General features: G+C 42.8%; 1 protein-coding gene and 2 long non-coding RNA genes across 6 annotated transcripts in view; 2 read left to right on the top strand and 1 right to left on the bottom strand.

The window, feature by feature from the left end:
- The window catches only part of LOC145422353 (uncharacterized), a 203909-nt gene that overhangs the window by 23084 nt on the left and 161540 nt on the right, over positions 1-19285 (top strand). The window lies entirely within an intron of this gene.
- On the bottom strand, positions 5906-7093 carry LOC145422504 (uncharacterized). Its single transcript, XR_013903805.1, has 2 exons — positions 6423-7093; positions 5906-6342 (listed from the first exon to the last, which is right to left on the bottom strand). It is a non-coding gene; the product is annotated as an uncharacterized LOC145422504 (long non-coding RNA).
- fndc5a (fibronectin type III domain containing 5a) overlaps positions 11911-19285 on the top strand; it is a 48606-nt gene continuing 41231 nt past the window's right edge. For 2 of the 4 annotated variants that reach the window (XR_003270652.2, XM_026152139.2), the window contains exons 1-3: positions 11911-12051; positions 14276-14565; positions 15354-15628. Coding sequence is in view for 2 of the 4 variants with exons in the window: in XM_026152139.2 (XP_026007924.1) it covers positions 15571-15628 (58 nt within the window). In the remaining 2 variants the exon portion in view is untranslated. Of the gene's footprint in view, positions 12052-14275; positions 14566-14671; positions 15629-19285 lie in introns of those variants that run through there. The other 2 variants (XR_013903635.1, XM_080293603.1) reach the window with 2 other exon arrangements.

Here is a 19285-nt window from a genome sequence, read left to right as displayed (position 1 = left end):
CTGTCAGTTCAGATTTACCTCGTTTTCAGACGGGAGCATGTCTTCACACAAAGCTACTGATGAACTGTGAATCTGCAGCAGCGTAATGGGATTATGAGCAGGAAGTCAATCAGCTACAGCTGCAGCCGCTCCACGTGGCAGCAGAACCGATGCATTCGTCTCCCCAGACAGCGCGTGCCAATCACCACTTTTCAAACTAAGACAAAAGAGGGGTCAGGAAAGGTAGAAGCTTTTTTTTAAGCCTATTCCATGTTGGAATTATTTCCCTCTTGGAGTTAAATCGTACCTTCCCCTGCTGTCACAGCTCAGTGTTTGTATCTCCTCTCCTTGGGCTAAAGTCCCAATCCTATCAGGCTGAAACAGGAACAAAGACTGCAGTCCCTCACTTCCTGCCCCCTCTTTCCCTGCTCCCACCCCACACCAATCTCTAAAAAATCCCCTCCTGGTCCTGGTCTGCACCTCTGAGCGACCTGCCAGAGCTCATAATCCAAAATCATATTGAAAGACAGGAAAGTCACGGTAAGCTCCAGTGTCGTGTCAGAAAATATTGGTGCGTGTAAAATATTCATGGCGCGGTGTCCTGCAGTTGCTGTTTTATTCTGTGTTTAAGAAAAGAAATGCTAAATCAGGGTGTGGATTTTAGCAACTGTTTTGCCTTTTTTTAATAATCCTCCACGGCCGTAATGCCGGGTCAGATGGAGTTCTTACTTCATGACTTCCAGTGATAATCACTGAGTTTCATGCCTCAGCAATTTCAAATGTATGAATTGTCTCAAACATCCGTTGACTAATGCTCCTGGTGTGCAGAATACTAAGGATTGCACATTTAATATTAACTCAAAACTTAATGAATGGACAATTATAGAAGTAATGGATTAAAATAACTTGCTGACACCAAGACATCCAAGATTTTGTCAATCTCAGCCATTCGCTCCAGCTCCTCTTTCACGGTCTTGTTGGCATTCCAGGGTCGGATATCTGAAGCTGTAAAATTTCCTTCCAATCAAAAGTGTCTCAGGCGGAGACGTAAAACTAAAATCATTCAAATAGTTACATCATTGCATTTATTTTTATCTCTTTGTGTTGAAACTTTATCATTTTCTGTAAATAACATTTTAAATTGATAAATAATGATATTCTTTCTATATGTGTTAAATTGTAAGAACCCTGGGAGACGTTACATTGATGTTTACTGAGGAGTGGAAAGATTTTAAAGCTAATGATGATGCTAAATTGTAGCAGAAATGATTATGCTTATCATTCATGAAATAATGGTATTTTTTTATTCTGGTTATTTATAGTTTTTTAAAACAACAACAACCAAAAAAACCCAAAAAATTTAATAAATATCAGCTGAAGATGACAATGGCAGTTTTCAGTTTTATATTTTTCACCAACAGTCTTGTCTCCATATGTTTTCTTCAGTCACCGTGTGAAGTTCATGTGTATCAGTCTGGGTCTCACTGTGCGTATTAGTTACTTCCTGTTTTATTTTGATAGTCCCTTGTCTTAATTAGATTCTTTTCAGCTATGATCCCAAGTGTGTGCACTCTGCTCTAATATGGCAGATAAGGGAACCCTTGGTTAACCCACACTCTTCAAGTTTGGCAGAAGGTAATCAACATTTGTGGGATATACAAAATGTTAAGAGTTGCTTTTGACTCAGGTTTGATTCCAAACAGGCATGACTTATGGCCTTAAAACATTCCTCTCTCTTACTCATAGAAACATTGTGCTCAGCTTTGAGACCTTGCGAGACAAACACAACCTGATACAATACAACTTTCACAGATACCTACAGCTGAGATCATATATTGATCATGAGTGCAAATTGACTGACTACAGATGCTAAATCACATTTTTCCCACATCCTGAAAAATGCTCCAACCATGACCCCTGCTAAATCCATTTCCAAACTATACAAAGCTCTCTCTAGTGCCAGTGAGGATAACACTTTATATGTTAAAGATAAATGGGAAAGGGAATCTGGGATTGGTATTTCTGTGGGGGAGTGGGGAAATATTTGGTCCACATCCAGCTCTATGAGCTGGAGAGAACATGGCTGGAAAAATATTATTAGATACTTCAAGACGCCATATCAGGAGAGATAAAAGGTGCTCATATGTCATGCTGGAGACAATGCGGCTCGACTCTTGTTAATCATTTCCATGTCTTTTGGGATCGTCCCAGGTTAAAAGATTTCTGGTCCAGGCCATCTTAAGCGCAGTTTTTAACGCTCAAATACCTCCAGGTTTTAAGGTTCTATACATGGGTCTGGTCCCTTTTCTGGAACGTAGGAGTGAGATTAAGTTGGTTGTTACGGCCCTGGGCCAGCTGTGTACTTTTGTTGTGCTCTGTCTTTAAGACTCCACAGGTCCTTCCCGATTGGAGAGCTGGCGGCGGCTGATTGGTCCCTGATCATGTGGCTCTTTTCAAAATCCCTCACCAGCAGTTGTGCCGGGGCAGCCACTGACAGCAGCAGCAGACCTGGGGTCCGTTCTTCGTACGTCGCTTACTACATCCAAGATCAAATGACACATCCAAGATCAAATGACACATCCAAGATCAAATGACACATCCAAGACCAAATCATCGCGCTAACTTTGAGCTCGCTATTCCGGTTCTCCGAACACACCTGTTGTTGACGATTAGTATAGCTGGATGAAGTAATGTGAGATCACTGGGTGGCTTAACAGGGGCTACGCATCGATAGTGGAAACATTGATCGGCAACCCTTTGATTGGTCGGCGAAAATGTCGAAGGAGCGCGCTCGGTATTATTCGGCAGCAGAGCAAGAACTCTTGATTGAGGGATTTCAGGAGTTTCAGAGTTTAATTAAAACGCAAGGGAACACTGCAAAGGCTGCAAAAGCAAGGCGAGAGGGCTGGCAGAAAGTTGCTGACAAATTAAACTCGTAAGTAATTTAATTATTATTATTATTATTATTATTATTATTATTATTATATAATATTATATAATAATATAATATTATATAATAATAATAAAAATAATAATAATAATAATAATAATGGATTGGATTTATATAGCGCTTTTCAAGGCACCCAAAGCGCTTTACAATACCACTATTCATTCACTCTCACATTCACATACTGGTGGAGGCAGCTACGGTTGTAGCCACAGCTGCCCTGCGGCAGACTGACAGAAGCCAGGCTGCCATATCGCGCCATCGGCCCCTCTGGCCAACACCAGTAGGCAGTAGGGTAGATTTATTATATTATATTACATTATATCCTCTTTCACATTAGAGCCACGACAGGGCCCACTAGAACATGGGAACAAGTAAAAGTGAAATATAAGAATATTCTACAGAATGGTAAGATTTATCACTTATATTGCTTTTAGTCTCTTGCAAAGAGACCCTGAAATAATCTGTTTGTTTGTTTATAACAGCAACCAAGAAAAGGGCAGAGCAAAAAAAGACAGGTGGTGGTCCTGCACCCCCTCGTCAACAAGTTGGTTAAGTAAATAATACCCTCACGGGAAAATCGATATCTCTCTATGAGCACACTGTCGCGCTGAGCTAAAGGATCCTGTCTATCCCGCAATATACGCGGAATTCTGAAAACTCTCCTTATCAATCTTGCACCTTCCGCAATGGGTGGCTCGCTTATACGGACAGGACATGGCTGCGACAGGCTTCCCAAATCCACCTTCGCTTTTATAGCCGTGGTCTCTCATCTTGATTACACGAAGTAATTTACAATTACTACTCTAAAATATGAATTACATCTGAAATAATCAAATACATGAAATAGAATGATTAATAGTACATTTCCATTTTTTAGGAAATGACCTGTATGTATCTGTGTGAAATCAATAAAAGGATCAAGTACTGCATTAACTTTAGTTACATTGATAATATTTATTTATGGTACAACAGTGGTAAAATATCGCTGTTGCTTTCGTATAAATGAAGCGGACATACCTGAGTGGCCGCGATCTAATCCTGTTTACATGAAGTAAACCTGCTCCCGAGCAGGTTTACGCTTACGGATCTGTTGCTATGGCAGCAAGTCCCGGATGGGCTTCGGGGAACCGAACGATCCAAGATCACGCGAAATCGTCAACAATCAAATCCAGCTAACTTACTTAGCGGGGTACGAAGAACGGACCCCTGACCCTGGTCTGCTGCTGTGACATTCGTGCTTGTGATTCTCGTGCCTTACCGAGCTTGTATATAGTGTGTAAATTAGTCTTCACTTGTAAATAGCAAATTGTAAATAGACACTGAGACAAAGGGGGTTATTTACTTTTTTTTCTACTTTTTTTTCCTCCATGACAGCAGCACAGGCAACCCCGAGTTCATGTTTATAGTTCCATATAATGTGTTCTACCTTTATGTAATGTGAGTCCCCTTCTGGAGAACATGTGAAGTTTGTAGAACTTTATTTATCAGGCAGTTCTCCATTAGAGGATAATATGCCGATCACTGTGTTTGTCATTTGCTCTCCTGGGCCCTGTTTCAGGAAGCCGGTTTGGAAAACTCAGAGTGAAAAACGACACTCACGGTTGAGTAACCCCGAACTGTCCAACTCGGAATATTTGGTTTCAGAAAGGCTGATAACAATTAGTTCAGTCAACGCGGAGTTGCTTTAACCCCAAGTTAAGCGCGCGGACGAGGATACATAAAGCCCTGATAAGCGGAGCACAGATTAAGCGAGTCACCATGGAGACGGAGGGAAAGAAGGCGCGGTCAATGTATTTCACAGCGCTTGAGGCCGAAATTCTGATGGCAGCATATGCCGATAACATGCAAATTCCGCGGAAAAAAGTAACACAGCGACAGCTGCAAAAGAAAGTGAGCATGCATGGCAAAACATAGCCGACAGAGTCAATGCGTGAGTGTTAATATAAACATTGATCGAGGGATTTCCACCCATTTAACACGTTATTTTATCATATGTTATTTTATTTGTTATTTTATACATTTTATTTTTTGATGTGATGTGAGCGCAGGTGCAACCCAACAGGCCCCAAACGTTCCTGGCAGCAAGTAAAAATGAAATATAAAAATATAGTCCAAACAGGTAAGGTGTAATTGTATTATGAGCCATAGTGCTTGGTCTGTTTGTCCCATGTAAATCAATTGCAGTTAGAGGCTACATTAATTTTCTTTCTGTAAGCACTTATTGAAATTATCTGAGCACATTACAAGTACATATTTGCTTACTCTGTATGCTCAAATGTGACCCCGTTATAGCCAACAGAAAAAAAGCGGAGGCCCGAAAAACAGGTGGGGGTCCTCCACCACCACCACTCACAGAGGCTGAGCAGTTGGCCCTCAGCCAAAACAGTGGGCGCCCTGTGGCCGAAGGCATCTCTGCGGGGACATCCTCTGAGTCAATAACCCCGCAAGACACAAGTGCCTACATAGGGGGTAAATCCAAAATAATACATGATGTGCATACATCCTTTCTCCACAGTCACCTTTGCAGTGCTGCTCATTCATTTGATAAACTCTTCACCATAATGGATTATTTTGTAGTGAAGTTATTTTCCTACTGATTTTGCCTTCCCTCAGCCTTGGTTGTCTTTGAGAGCATAATGACAATGAAGTGTAAGGTGATTGGTATGTTTGTTAATTGCCATTTGGTCCCTTGTAAGTTATAAGTGACCTGTATAAACCTCATATTCTATCAGTTGATGGTGATGGTGTACTGCATCTGGTGCAGCCTCCTGTTGAGCCAGACCAACATGCAGTTGTGAGTAATACTCCACAGATTATATGAGTTTACAGTAGAACAGCAATGTTGTTTATTTCTTTACTACAGGAAAATAATGGAGAAACATTGACAGCTGTTACAGAGGAGGAAGCAACAGAGACACTTTATGAGGTTTACATCTTTTAATACTTTGTGTACAGGAAATACAGGCGACCAATAAAGCCAGTTGAACAAAAAATCTGTTTATTCTTCTTTCAACATGTTGAGGTGATGGGTCAAAGGAAATGATTGTGACATATGGTGTCTCTGACTGCGCTTCCATCTTGTATGTCCGTGGGAGGGTCAGGATGTTCATGGTTTGGATCACTGCTGATGTTTGGTTCAGAAGGACAGTGTTCTCCTCTAATTGTGGCAATGTTGTGAAGAATCACACATGCCACAATAATGTCACATGCCCTTTCTGGGGTGACCCTGAGTCTTTGCAGGCACTGGAACCGGGCCTTAAGCATTCCGATAGTCATTTCAATTCTGGCTCTTGTCCTGCAATTAGCCAGATTATATCGCTGCTGTGGGCCCGGTTCAGGGTCAGAGTAAGGGGTAAGCAAATAGGGTAAACATGGATACCCCCTATCACCAAGCAAGTAGCCAGTGAACTCTCCTAAGACAGAAGGATACACTTCAGTTCAAATGTCCCTGAAGCAATTGGTCTTTATATATTTTAAAGTATTCTCAACTCACCATGTCCAAATTTTGTGCTCAGTGTACATTCACGGAATATTTGTGAGTCATGGACAGAGCCTGGCCACTTGGCTTCCACATTTGTGATAATGTTGGCAGCATCACATATGATCTTCACAGTGCAGAGAACACAAATTAGCATCCATTACTATAATGAAATAATTTGTTAGTTTGACATGCTACAGGGAACTATGTACCTGTACATTAATGCTGTGGAAAGACTTCCTGTTCACATAGTCTCCTTCATTTACTGAAGGAGCAATGAAATAAATGTAAAATTTAAGTAGTAGTCCAAGTATCACCACATCATGAATTAAGTTTTGTTCATCCTGATACCTGCAATTTTGTGGCATCCCTCTTTGATAAATCTTGTGGGTCTGTGACCGGGGAACACCACAAACGTGTACAGGAGACGTTTCAGTGCAACTGTAACATTCCTGACTGCCCGACAGACGGTAGCCTTGGAAACGTGCTCAGCGTCACCAATATTATACAGAAAGCTCCCGTTTGCAAGAAACCGAAGTGCAATACAAATAATATGCAATGAACTGAGAGCATGTCCGCGATGTGTCACATGCGTAATATATGGCCTGAGGATGTTATCCAAATAAATTATAGATTGTGCTGAGAAACGGTAACGTTCGCACAGAAAATCATCAGGAAATGATAAAATGTCCAAATGCGCTCTGATCACTCTCTCCCGGCGGAGAGCTCTGCGGAGAATTTGGGCTTCAACATCTACTGGCTCTTCAAGGAAGTGGCACGCCATGTCCGACACTTCCTACTGTCAGGTTTCCGACAAAGGGGCGGAGACAGTCAGGGTTAGTTGTAGTAAACCTGCTAGGGGGCAGGTTAGCTTCATGGCGTGTGTCGTCATAGTGACTCACTCAGGCTGCAGCTGAACTCGCTTTGTGAAACCGAAAACCCAGAGTTTTCGTTAACTCAGGGTATACTTACTCAGTTTTTCCACTAAACCGGCTTCCTGAAACAGGGCCCCGGACTCTAAAAGCCTGGAAAGACTCTGTTTTCATGTCATTCATATGTTGATGGATTTTTCCTGTCCATTCCAAATAAAGATACAATTTTCTTTTAAAACGTTTACCCTGTCACAGGTATATGTCTTTATGGAAATAACCTTTTCCCCTGACATGCACAAGTATAATTTCAAAGAATATCTGAATAGAGTAGATTTTATACTTTATATATTGTCACCACAGCGACAGTATCAACTAAACAAAATGTTGTGCTGTTTAGTGTTATCATTTTTTTGTTGGTTCATACTAATCCAACTTTTTTCTCACTCTCATAACTTTCTTCTGTACCACATGAAGTACTCTGTCCTTTTTGTTGATGTATTACATTGCTGCATTTTCTCAGATCTTTTCCGTTTTCTTGCTCACCTGCACAGATCATCTGTTTTTACAACTGTTTATTTTTTGCACATATTTCTTTATTGTCGCTGTTTTAGTTTCTGTACGTCTTCCTGTTATGACTTTTCTCTCTCAGAGTTATTCTCTCGTGGATCATTGTTGCCATACTCGTATGTTTTGTTTCAAGTTTACCCGGCCTCACTGGGTTAAACTATAGGCTCAAAATATACAACAACTCAACTCAGCATTTTAAGCAACATGGACACCTGTCCATGGATGGTTAACTGAAATAAAATTTGGAAGCCCTGGTGCTTTATTGTCTGGTGTCACCCTACCACACACCAGGTATCCTCCTCTGTCACACCCACTGTCTGCATAGCCTCCATCCCTACATCCATGAAACTTGTTCTCCACCCATTACAGATCCCAGTGTCATCTGCAGACATCATCATCCACAGAGACTCCAGCCTGACCTCATCTCTCAACCTGTCCATCAGGTGCTCAGAAATATCCCTGAAATAATCCCACCCTCACCCTGCCTCCCTTGCTGCTTTTGGAAAATCTCACAAGTAAGCCTGCAGTCTGAGGGCAAAGTCCATTACTGGGATATTATGGCACTGAACAGAGTCTCTAGATTACAAAAACTGCCACCTAACAGGTCCTCAGCTGACACCTTCATTAAATTGTCCCCATAAAACACCAGCCTGAAGAGTAAAGAGGCCCCTGCAGGGTAGTGGCCTTCAGGGCGGAGTTAGGGTGATGAACCTGCATGCTTGTTGGGTCACTGGTACTGATTTTGAAGTAAATAATGTTCCTCGAGCTTTGAGTGGTCGATAAAACAGGGAAAGTGCCATGTTGCAGTCCTTCGGCCCAATCATTACCCGCTGCATAATTAATGTGTCCGTTGGGACGAATCACTAAACCTCTTCACACGCTTTGCAGTTACCTTTGCAGTCACATAGTTCTCACTAACTTCAGGAAAAAACACTGCTTTTAGTCCCAAGACCCCAACCGCCAGGAACCTTTGATAACTCTTGGTGAGTTTTATTCATGATTACAAACCATTTACTTCACCTGTGCCTGCTTTAAAGAGCCTCTTGCATCTGGATCTTCTATTCTATTCTTAATTATATATGTAGGTACAAAGTTTTGCTCTAATCTCTTTATCGCTTGAATCTTTGGGTCATTTGAAATACTTTACATCACTGTCAGTAAAGTCTAGCTAACTTGTTTGAGACCATTATTTTTATTCTTATATAAGCAGGAGACTCGCGTTAGGCACTGACCATCGTAAAATCAGCGTTGGGGGATGGGACACATCAAAGAGCTGGATAAGCTGTGCATAACCTCTATAACTTCATACCAGCGTTCCACTTCATGCCCCCTGCTCTCCATTTTGAAAAATGATTACAGAGACCAAGCAAATCCTTTCCCCCTGACCAAACACAAACACGCACACACAGATAAACAACGTCTCCCTCCACTGGGCTGAAGCTCACGGTAGCAAAGATGAACTACAATGTCCATAAAGACGTCAGATTTATTGCTGATTTTCTGCTTGATCTGCGTTTAATGTCGAAGACTGTAAGGTATCAGCGAGGCCAATTTCCAGGAGCAAATTACCCGCCTGGGCTGAGTCCTTTGTGTGTTTGCTGAGTGCTGAATATAAAGACTATTAATGGTTTGTTGGGCCAAGACTTTCAGAGATCCCTGGGAGTTCCCGGGGTTGTGGAAACTGTTGACAGTACAGTCAACGTGCTGCCTGGCCTTCAGATTCATTAAGTCAGTTTGCCTTAGCTGTGTGTGCGTTATGTGTGCTCCATTAAGCAGCACATTTTCTGTCATCAGCCAGAAAGTCATGTTTGTGTGCATTTCACATGCTTGCAGGCTTATATAACCATCCAGTATTATTACACAACGAAGTGCATCAAAGACATGACTCTGGACACCTGAGGCCTGGGGCCCGTTCTTCGTACCTCGCTAAGTAGGTTAGCTGGATTTGATTGTTGACGATTTCGCGTGATCTTGGATCGTTCGGTTCCCCGAAGCTCATCCGGGACTTGCTGTCATAGCAACAGGTTTACTTTATGTAAACAGGATTAGATCGCGGCCACGCAGGTATGTCCGCTTCATTCATACGAAAGCAACAGCGATATTCCACCACTGTTTCACCATAAATAAATAACATCAATGTAACTAAAGACAATGCAGCACCTGATCCATTTATTGATTTCACACAGATACATACAGGTCATTTCCTAAAAAAGGGAAATGAACTATTAACATTCTATCACATGTATGTGATTATTACAGATGTAATTCATATTTCAGAGTAGCAATTGTAAATCACTTCGTGTAATCAAGATGAGAGACCACGGCTATAAAAGCGAAGGTGGATTTGGGAAGCCTGTCGCAGCCATGTCCTGTCCGTATACGCGAGCCACCCATTGCGGAAGGTGCAAGATTGATAAGGAGAGTCCTCAGAACTCAGCGTATATTGCGGGACAGACAGGATCCTTTAGCTCAGCGCGACAGTGTGCTCATAGAGAGATATCGATTTTCCCGTGAGGGTATTATTCACTTAACCAACTTGTTGACGAGGGGGTGCAGGACCACCACCTGTCTTTTTTCCTCTGCCCTTTTCTTGGTTGCTGTTATAAACAAACAGATTATTCCAGGGTCTCTTTCCAAGAGACTAAAAGCAATATAAGTGATCAATATTACCATTGTGTAGAATATTCTTATATTTCACTTTTACTTGTTCCCATGTTCTAGTGGGTCCTGTTGTGGCTCTAATGTGAAAGGGGATATAATATAACATATTATAATATAATGTAATATAATATTGGATAATATAGTGTAATATAATAAATCTACCCTACCGCCTACTGGTGTTGGCCAGAGGGGCCGATGGCGCGATATGGCAGCCTGGCTTCTGTCAGTCTGCCCCAGGGCAGCTGTGGCTACAACCGTAGCTGCCTCCACCAGTGTGTGAATGTGAGAGTGAATGAATAGTGGCATTGTAAAGCGCTTTGGGTGCCTTGAAAAGCGCTATATCAATCCACTCCATTATTATTGTTATTATTAAATTACTTACTAGTTTAATTTGTCAGCAACTTCCTGCCAGCCCTCGCTCCTTGCTTTTGCAGCCTTTGCAGTGTTCCCTTGCGTTCTGATTAAACTCTGAAACTCCTGAAATCCCTCACTCAAGAGTTCTTGCTCTGCTGCCGAAAAATACCGAGCCGAGCGCGCTCCGTCGACATTTTCGCCGACCAATCAAAGGGTTGCCGATCAATGTTTCTACTATCGATGCGTAGCCCCTTTTAGGACACCCAGTGATGTCACATTACTGCGTCCAGCTGTACTAATCGTCAACAGCAGGTGTGTTCGGAGAACCGGATTAGCGAGCTCACGGTTAGCGCGATGGTTTGATCTTGGATGTAGTGAGCGACGTACGAAGAACGGGCCCCTGTGCTACTACTGAGGTGTCCTATCATTATGGTATAAACAGGTGACCTGTTTTACAGTCTTAACCCTTAAAGTCTGAACCACCAAATAATTAGCAGAAAATTTACATTATTTGAAAATTTAGTTCTTATTGAACCTTCTGGATCATTTTTGCTACAGTTGACTTTTTTTTTCATTTTATTGTATTTATTTTGCAATTTATTGCTTTAAATTATATTGTGCAATTAATTGGGGTTTTCAGGGAGAAAAAGCAACAGTGATCATGTAGAAAAACATGCATCAAAGATGATGTTAAGGGATATATTAATGCTTACTGAACAATAAAACTGTTTTGGAAAAAAAAAAGGTTTGCAGCCAATATGAGGGGGAAAACTCAGGGAATAGAGTTGTGGCTCATTTGGGAAAAAAACAAAGACTTCACATGCTTCCAACAATGACTGGCTGATGACTGGCTGGTGGTGGTTTTAAACCTGTTGACCTCCAACCTGGAACATTTGCGGTCATCTACCCCAGCAAGAAGTGATCCACCTCTGTAGTACTGAAAACCCGGGATTAAACCTGGAGTTACCTGGATAAGATAAAATCCTGTTTCACAGGACAGGCCTCAAGTGAAAGCCGGCAAACTTTACTCAAACTTCAGGTAAAGCAGAGTTCAGGCCAATTTTGCAAGTAGTGGCAAAAACCAAGATTCTCAACAGAGAGAGGCTCCACCCAGCAATTGGACACAGGTGGAGCAGATTAGGACAGAGCAGGTAATCAGACGGTGGGCTGGACCTGAAAAAGGACATGGGGTGAGTAAACACAAAGAACAAACAACTACACGCAAAAAAACAACTTAAATTGGGTTAGAAATCACTTTAACACAGAAACATCCCAGAAAACATTTCAGCACCAAGTAGCAGTCAGCTGAACCTTTGTTTGTTTGAAAAATTGTTTCAAAATAAAAGTCTGTCTTTGGCATCACCTGGATGACCTTGTTAGACTTGATGGACATGTACATCCATCCATAAGTGGTTCAGTTTTTGCCTTCGTAAAGCAGGAGGTAACGTTGTTGCTTTAGCTATGTTTGCTGGGCTATAATACTTTATAAATAGTACTGTGTCCAGGTGGAAAAATTCACCTGTCATCCAATTTGTGCTTCTGGGTCATAGTGTGTCTTCCTTTCTCCGAGTCCTCTTTCAGTCAGGACATGTCTGTGCCCTGAGGGATCCTTTCACGCTTCAGTTTGACCCCAATTCAGTGGCCTGAGCATGTCTCTGTAAACCCCAAACTTACAGCCAGTGGCCTTTTTGAATCTTACCAACTTTTTCACAATTAAAACAACTGAACACATGTAACTTTGGTGATATTTTATCTTCTAGAAATGAGAAGAACAAGCACAAAACCACCTGACCTGCTTTGTTTCCCCTCTGCTGCTGCTTGCCAAATAAACCATTTCAGGTCATGTGACATATTTGCCACAACAGTGTCTTAATCTGAGTGAGTCTGATGCAAAACTGTTAGAGCAAAATGTTGCTCTGTTAATTTTGATCGATCAGAAGCTGTCAGTGCAGAGTGCTTAATTTTCTGACCTCCAAATGGGAGGACTGGAGCATGTCCAAAACTGGTTCCGGAGGTTGTGAAAAGCTGAAGCCCATTTCTGTTTGCTGCCACCTTATATCTCTGCATTAGAGGAGAAATGACAGCTTTCATTACTGCTTACTTTAGCAGAATGATTGGTATGGGAGCATCCAGATATTGATGGCAACCATAATATATGAAAAAATAAAGTGTAATTAATTCGCAAGCAAAGAGAAAAAGTTCAAGATTATTTTTCTATGCATGCATAATGGGTAGGTTACTATTTTTAGCCCTGATAATAAATGGAAATGTGATATTGTGAGAGCCATGAAACAATTAGTTCCCAGTGATGTACCTTTGCCAGAAGATGGGAACATTCATTATGACCCACAGAAGTGCTTCAGGCTCATCCAGTTGGAGGAGGTCCCAGGTCAGACGCGGTTTAGGGATGTCACAGTGTCTCCCCAGAAGAGCTGAAGGAGGTGCTGAGGAGGAGGTGGTCAGAAATAAGTGACTAAGACCATAAACTCATTAGGAAAGTGTTTACAGAGGTCAGGGCTGAGGGTCATTTTCACTAAGATTTTTAGAGGACCAGAAGTCTTTTTGCTGTCACAGGTGTCCTTTAAAAAGAATGCGGCTTTAAAACGCCGGCTTCACTTTTAGGCCCAGAAGCTACATCGGTCTTTTACACCATCTATAGTTCTGCATAATTAATATTTTTACTCTGAATATTGTCACCAGCAACAATACTGAGGGAAAGTCTCCACCAGCTTCTGAGGGGAAAAAAATCTGACTTCTAAACCGCTAAATGAGAACATGCTGTGTTCACAAGCTGTTAGCTGCATCTGTCTGCAGTTAAAGTAGATTTATACCTTTTTTTTTTTCCCTTAAAACGCCACTTTTGAATGAAAGCAATGCAAATGCAACACATTCAGACTGAAAAGGAAAAACATCAGGGTGTCAGGGGTGGTGCTCTGCATGGACCCACTACCAAGCTCTACATGGCACAATTAATACCACTTCTAATACTTATGCTGTTAGCAGAGTGTCATTGTTTTCTTCAGTTCCAAACATGACGGATGCATCTGTCGTAAGGCTGTCTTTCTTTTCTGTTTTTTTGTCTTGACCTGAGGATAATTTCTTGATGTGCATGGTCAAATCTGAAAGCTTGAAGGTGATGAGAGTTAACCAAAACCAAAAGCAGAGTCGCTGCTGACAGCCAAACAGGAGGAATGATTTGATTGATACTTGTGAGCTTTCATATATTAAAGAGCAGTTTTAGTAGCACGTTTAACGCAGTACTTCTACTTGCTCTGGAGTGTTTTCGGTGTATTTGAGAAATGTGAATACCTCTTCCACCACATGCTGTGCAGATACATTATGCTGGTGAGGATGGAGCCTATATTTCCCCTGTCTCCTTACAAACTCTCTTCCTCTCCCTCACTCACATATTAGATGGAGGGGGAGAGCAGTAGCCTACAGGAGTGAAGCATGCATAAAAAGCAGCACAATAACCCCTCCACCTCCACCACCACCAGCAGCAGTGTTGCTGTGAAGCACGTCAGAGGAAGCGGGCTATGAATCGAGGTGCACAGCGGGGTAAAGAAAACATTTCTTGGGGACACAGCTAGGGGACAGTGCCGGTCTCCTGACTCGGGACTGACACTCCCCTCCCCTCCACGCACGCAAACTAACATCCCGGAAAGCTTCAAGTCCACATCGCGCTGCAGGGGAAAACATCTGAGGTAATTATGCAGACTTTTTTCCACTTCTCTGCTCGCTTTGAAACAACGTGAGCCGAATACGGGAGGGAGTGGAGGCGGTGGCGGAGGTAATGGTGGTGAGGATGTCAACTCAGTGGTAAAGTCGAGAGGCACGTGTTTGTTTTTGAAGTGGTGGGGAAAGGATTCAAAGCGGCTCCGCTGAGACTTTGTCTTTGCAACTGTTTGCGTGGGCCAGTGGATGCATATTTAATCGATGAGTGGGCAGCAGTAATTCACAGTACAGGAGTGGGCAACTGAAGCTGTGGATGAGAGAGAGGAGAGGCTTTTGGTGACAAGTCGATCAGCTGTGCTCGCTCTCGGAGGCCTGGGAGAAGTCGGTCTTTAAAGCGTGGTGTTGCTGCTGGGCTCTGAGGCGTGGAGGGTGGGTTACTAGGGGTGGAAGAAGGCGGGTGTTTATTATTTTTAATGTCATAAGGAGGAGAAGCGGTGAGTGAGTGTTACAGAAAAACATCAAAGCTGAACTGTAGTTTTTGGACATTTCTTGACTTTTTCGCTGTTATTGTCGCAGCCGGGGGGGTCCTTGGGGGGGTTTGCAGCCTCGCTCTCTCTCGCTGGAGTCAGTGTGGCGGGCAGGGACAGTCCAGGCGCTCATATACAAAGCCAGCACGTTTCACTGTGTCTGCAGCAGCTGAGCGGTGCTGAGCACCACCACCAGCAGCAGCAGCAGCAGAAGCAGATCTGAGAGGATTTGGGAGCACAGTTGGAGGATCGACGACGCATCGATGATGAAGCTCACCTGCTGTTTGCAGGTTGCTGGTCTGAGGTTGGAGGGTGCCGAGTGAGCGGAGGTGTTGCCGAAGCGCTGTCCGAGGTGCTGAAAAGCCCGCGGACAGAGCGCCTTTGTCGCCTTTCCAGTCGAGATGACACGCACGAACTGACGTGAATGCCAAGCAGCACAACGCGGCGGTTAACACGGCTCCCCTGGCCAGAGTGCATGGGACCGCGCGTCCTCTTGGCGTTAGAAACATGGAGAGAATTTTCCTGCTCGTCCTGAGCTGTCTCGGCGTCTCTCTGGTCACAGCGGGTAAGTTTACGATTGTGTGCAATTACAAAGATGTTCCGCGAATTTGAGCGCAGCAGCACCTTCCAGAGTGGCTTTTATCTCTATTTTCTTCCAACTAAACGAACCATGGAATAATTCCTCTATCGGCATCTGTGTGAGAGAAATGCTGCTGGTGCTGGGCTTCAGATTTAATTCAGTGTTGTTGGTGGTGGTGTTGCTATTGTGAGACGCTGCGTAGTCTGGTGTGTTTGTGGGGAAACGCTGTGTTTGTAAGACAATACATGCATTTCTGTGCGGTCGTCTAATTAAACATGCTACAGTTAGTGGTGGTGAGGGATCCACATCACCAGACACAGTGGGGCTAAACTGTGTGTGTGTGTGTGTGTGTGTGTGTGTGTGTGTGTGTGTGTGTGTGTGTGTGTGTGTGTGTCTCGGTGTCTGTGTGTACGTGGGTGTGTGTGTGTGTGTGTGATTGATGTGATCCAAGCTGACCTTTGAATCTCATTTCAGGTCAGTACTATAAACTGCTGCATGTCCACACACAGGCAAACTATCCCAGTGTGAAAATTAGACATATGTAGGGACGTTTGTTGACTCCACTGCTCATTACAGACACTTCCCTCTAAGTCTGGCTGTAGTCGACAGCCACTGGCCACTATAAATACATGATTGGACTGCCAGGGCTGTGGAAGTATCCAGCTCACCCTGTGTGTGTGCACATCTCTAAAACAGGCTTTTTAGATCTCAAACTACACACACTTGACCGCTCTCTGTGATGAAGTGCCACACTACACTCCTGCCATCAAAGTGCACCTTTAGTTCACTCAGCACACTCCCACTCCACACACATACACCCTCAGTCGTGTGTGTTTTTGTCTCCTAAACTTCCAGAAATAGATGTACAGTAAAAGTCAGTTTAGGTCCCTGCAGGCACAGACTACACAAATGTGCCTCTTAGACCTCTGTATTGTCAACAATGTGCACATTTGTAGAGTTTCTTCTTTATTTCTTGGCAACTAAAACAAACCATTTCATGCTTGCAAACCCTCCCAAGTCTTTGGTGTCCGTGTGCCTGGTGGGCTTTTACAAGTGGGTTTCCTCCTGCAGTCCAAAGACAAGTATGTCAGGTTAGTTTGCTTGCTTAAACTGACCACAGGGGGGAATGCATGATGGTTAAAGCTGTGTGAGACAAGCAGGGATCAAAGATCGTGGCTCAAGAGTTGGCAGTTCGTCTTGTAACCGGAAGGTTGCCGATTCGAGCCCCGGCTCGGACAGTCTCGGTTGTTGTGTCCTTGGGCAAGACACTTCACCTACCGCCTACTGGTGTTGGCCAGAGGGGCCGATGGCGCGATATGGCAGCCTCGCTTCTGTCAGTCTGCCCCAGGGTGGCTGTGGCTACAACTGTAGCTGCCTCCACCAGTGTGTGATTGTGAGAGTGAATGAATAGTGGAATTGTAAAGCACTTTGAGGGCCCCGAAAAGCGCTATATAAATGCAATCCATTATTATTATTATTATTATTATTATTATTATTATAAAACCACTATCTTAATGCCTGTTTCAAAATGCATGAATAAATAAATGGATACCTTGTAAACAATATTATGCTTGAAAAACAAAAAGTGAATTTTTCTATAGTTGCATTAAAGTAGAAAATGCCACCATTGGTTTAAAACTGGTGTAGAAGGATGGAGAATAACAGCAGCACTTAAGATGGAAGCAGCAGCACCTTTAAAGGTGCAATAAGGAACTTTTTTTCCCATCAGTGTGCAGAAATGATGCTGATTGCAGCTTTAACTGCTTTGTTTTATGAGTTTGTTTCTTTGCATTTATATTGGATGAACGTCTGCATTGGCTGATATCAGTCAGTCTGGACTGATGTCAGCAGCCAGTGTTGATCTGTTGGGTTGCATCAGTTTTGTGCTAGATGCTGAACGATGATGCGACAAAGAGCCTAAACCCTTCAAACGGTTCAGTGATTATTATTAATATTATTATTATTTTAATGTAGACTTTTATTGTTTCTTTGGCAGAAATAGTGGATGAAAGGAAAATAAAATCTAAATATCAGCCAGAATCGCTCCATCCCTGTTTGTTGTTTCTCTTGTGAAACAGCTATGACTGTTGGATACAATTATTAGTCGAACATGTGCTGGACAGACATTTGATCATAGGTGTGTTTCTCTCTGTGTTAGTCCTCGAATAGACTGAGGCTCTGTAGTCTCTCATCCTGTGACATGTGAAATAGGCTCCAGTCCCTCTGTCACAACTTCACAATGGATGAGCAGTAAAGAAAATGGATGGAAGGACTTCAGCAGAACCTTACTCTGTTATAAAGCCTTTATTAACCCTATAAATACCTCATTCAAAGAGAGACAATTATGCAATTCCAAATGTTATCAAGTGTTTGTTTATGCTTACACCTGTTGTGGGTGCTTCATCACAGCAGTTCAGAGCAGATCTGAGATTTTCATCAGCAATTTTAAAGGCACCATTTATCCAACCGGGCATGCAGTGAGGTGGAGGATAGCTGACGCTGGGATGAGGCATCCACCACCGAGCTAACAGAGCTGAAATCACCTTCAGAATTCAGCCAGTAAGATTCTGCTGGATGTTCTTGACGTGCTCTAGAGACACATCGCCTTGTTCCTCTCATTAACTGCCACATACCTGAAACTAGAGATGTCAAGCTCATTTAACATGGCGGGCCACACACAGCTCACTGTGATCTCTGTCAGTGTAACAAAGTTTAACTACACTTCTAACTGAGTCGCCTTAAAATAAGAATAAAATCATTTTAACAGTGTTTTCAATTTTTCTACATGAGAAAGAAATGCTGCTGTCAAAAATAAGAGAAATGTGTCAGCATGATTTAAACATGAAACAAATAAATGTGTCAAATTAGAGAAAAACGTAATTGTTTATCTCTTACTTGATTACTGTGGTGTAGTATGAGGACTTCTTTATCACCAGGGAAAGCTGTAAAACTGAAATACAAGCAAATAAGACCAAAATTCATGCCTTCCTCATAATTTTCCAAAGCGGTCCAGTGGGCTGGACTGGAGTCTTTGCCGAGCCGATTCTGGCCCACGGGTCTTATGTTTGACACCCGTGCCTCAGATCTTTCACGCACAGTTTTTATAGTGAGTGACAAAGAGATGAAAAATACATAAACTGTCCCGTTTCAGCGGTGGTTAAAAATGGCCAGCTGAGGCAGGGTGTGATTGGCCGTATGCAGGTTCTTCCTCTTTGGATTTAATCTAATGGTTTATGCAAGATCAACATCGCCCACCGGTTTTAGACGCCACATTTTGAAGCTACTAATAAAAGAGCAGACTTTGACTCACCAAAAGTACAAATTACCTGAATGGGCCGCTCCACACAGCAAGCCATGATATTAGTCAGATAATCCATTAAAATGATTTCAAACGCAGCACCGCAGTTGAGAGCAGACAGTGATTGGCTCTAGCTCCCCGTCACCTGTCAGGGACACCTGTCTATCAATGTGGCCATGCCCCTGACTCCAGCATGCAGATGGACGTAAACAAATTCAACCAGCTCAAAGTTACCATGAAGGGGGAAACTATCCATCGAGCCCAACACTGAGTTTAATTTCAGGCTGTAAATAAAGATTTGAACACTTTGATGTTGGGTAGTTTAACACAGGGAGACTGACTCC

Source organism: Astatotilapia calliptera, chromosome 19 (genome assembly GCF_964374335.1).
Source record: "Astatotilapia calliptera chromosome 19, fAstCal68.1, whole genome shotgun sequence".
Lineage (NCBI taxonomy): Eukaryota > Metazoa > Chordata > Actinopteri > Cichliformes > Cichlidae > Astatotilapia > Astatotilapia calliptera.
Note: the sequence above shows the minus strand (reverse complement) of the source record. Positions and strands in the feature narration are given on the sequence as shown.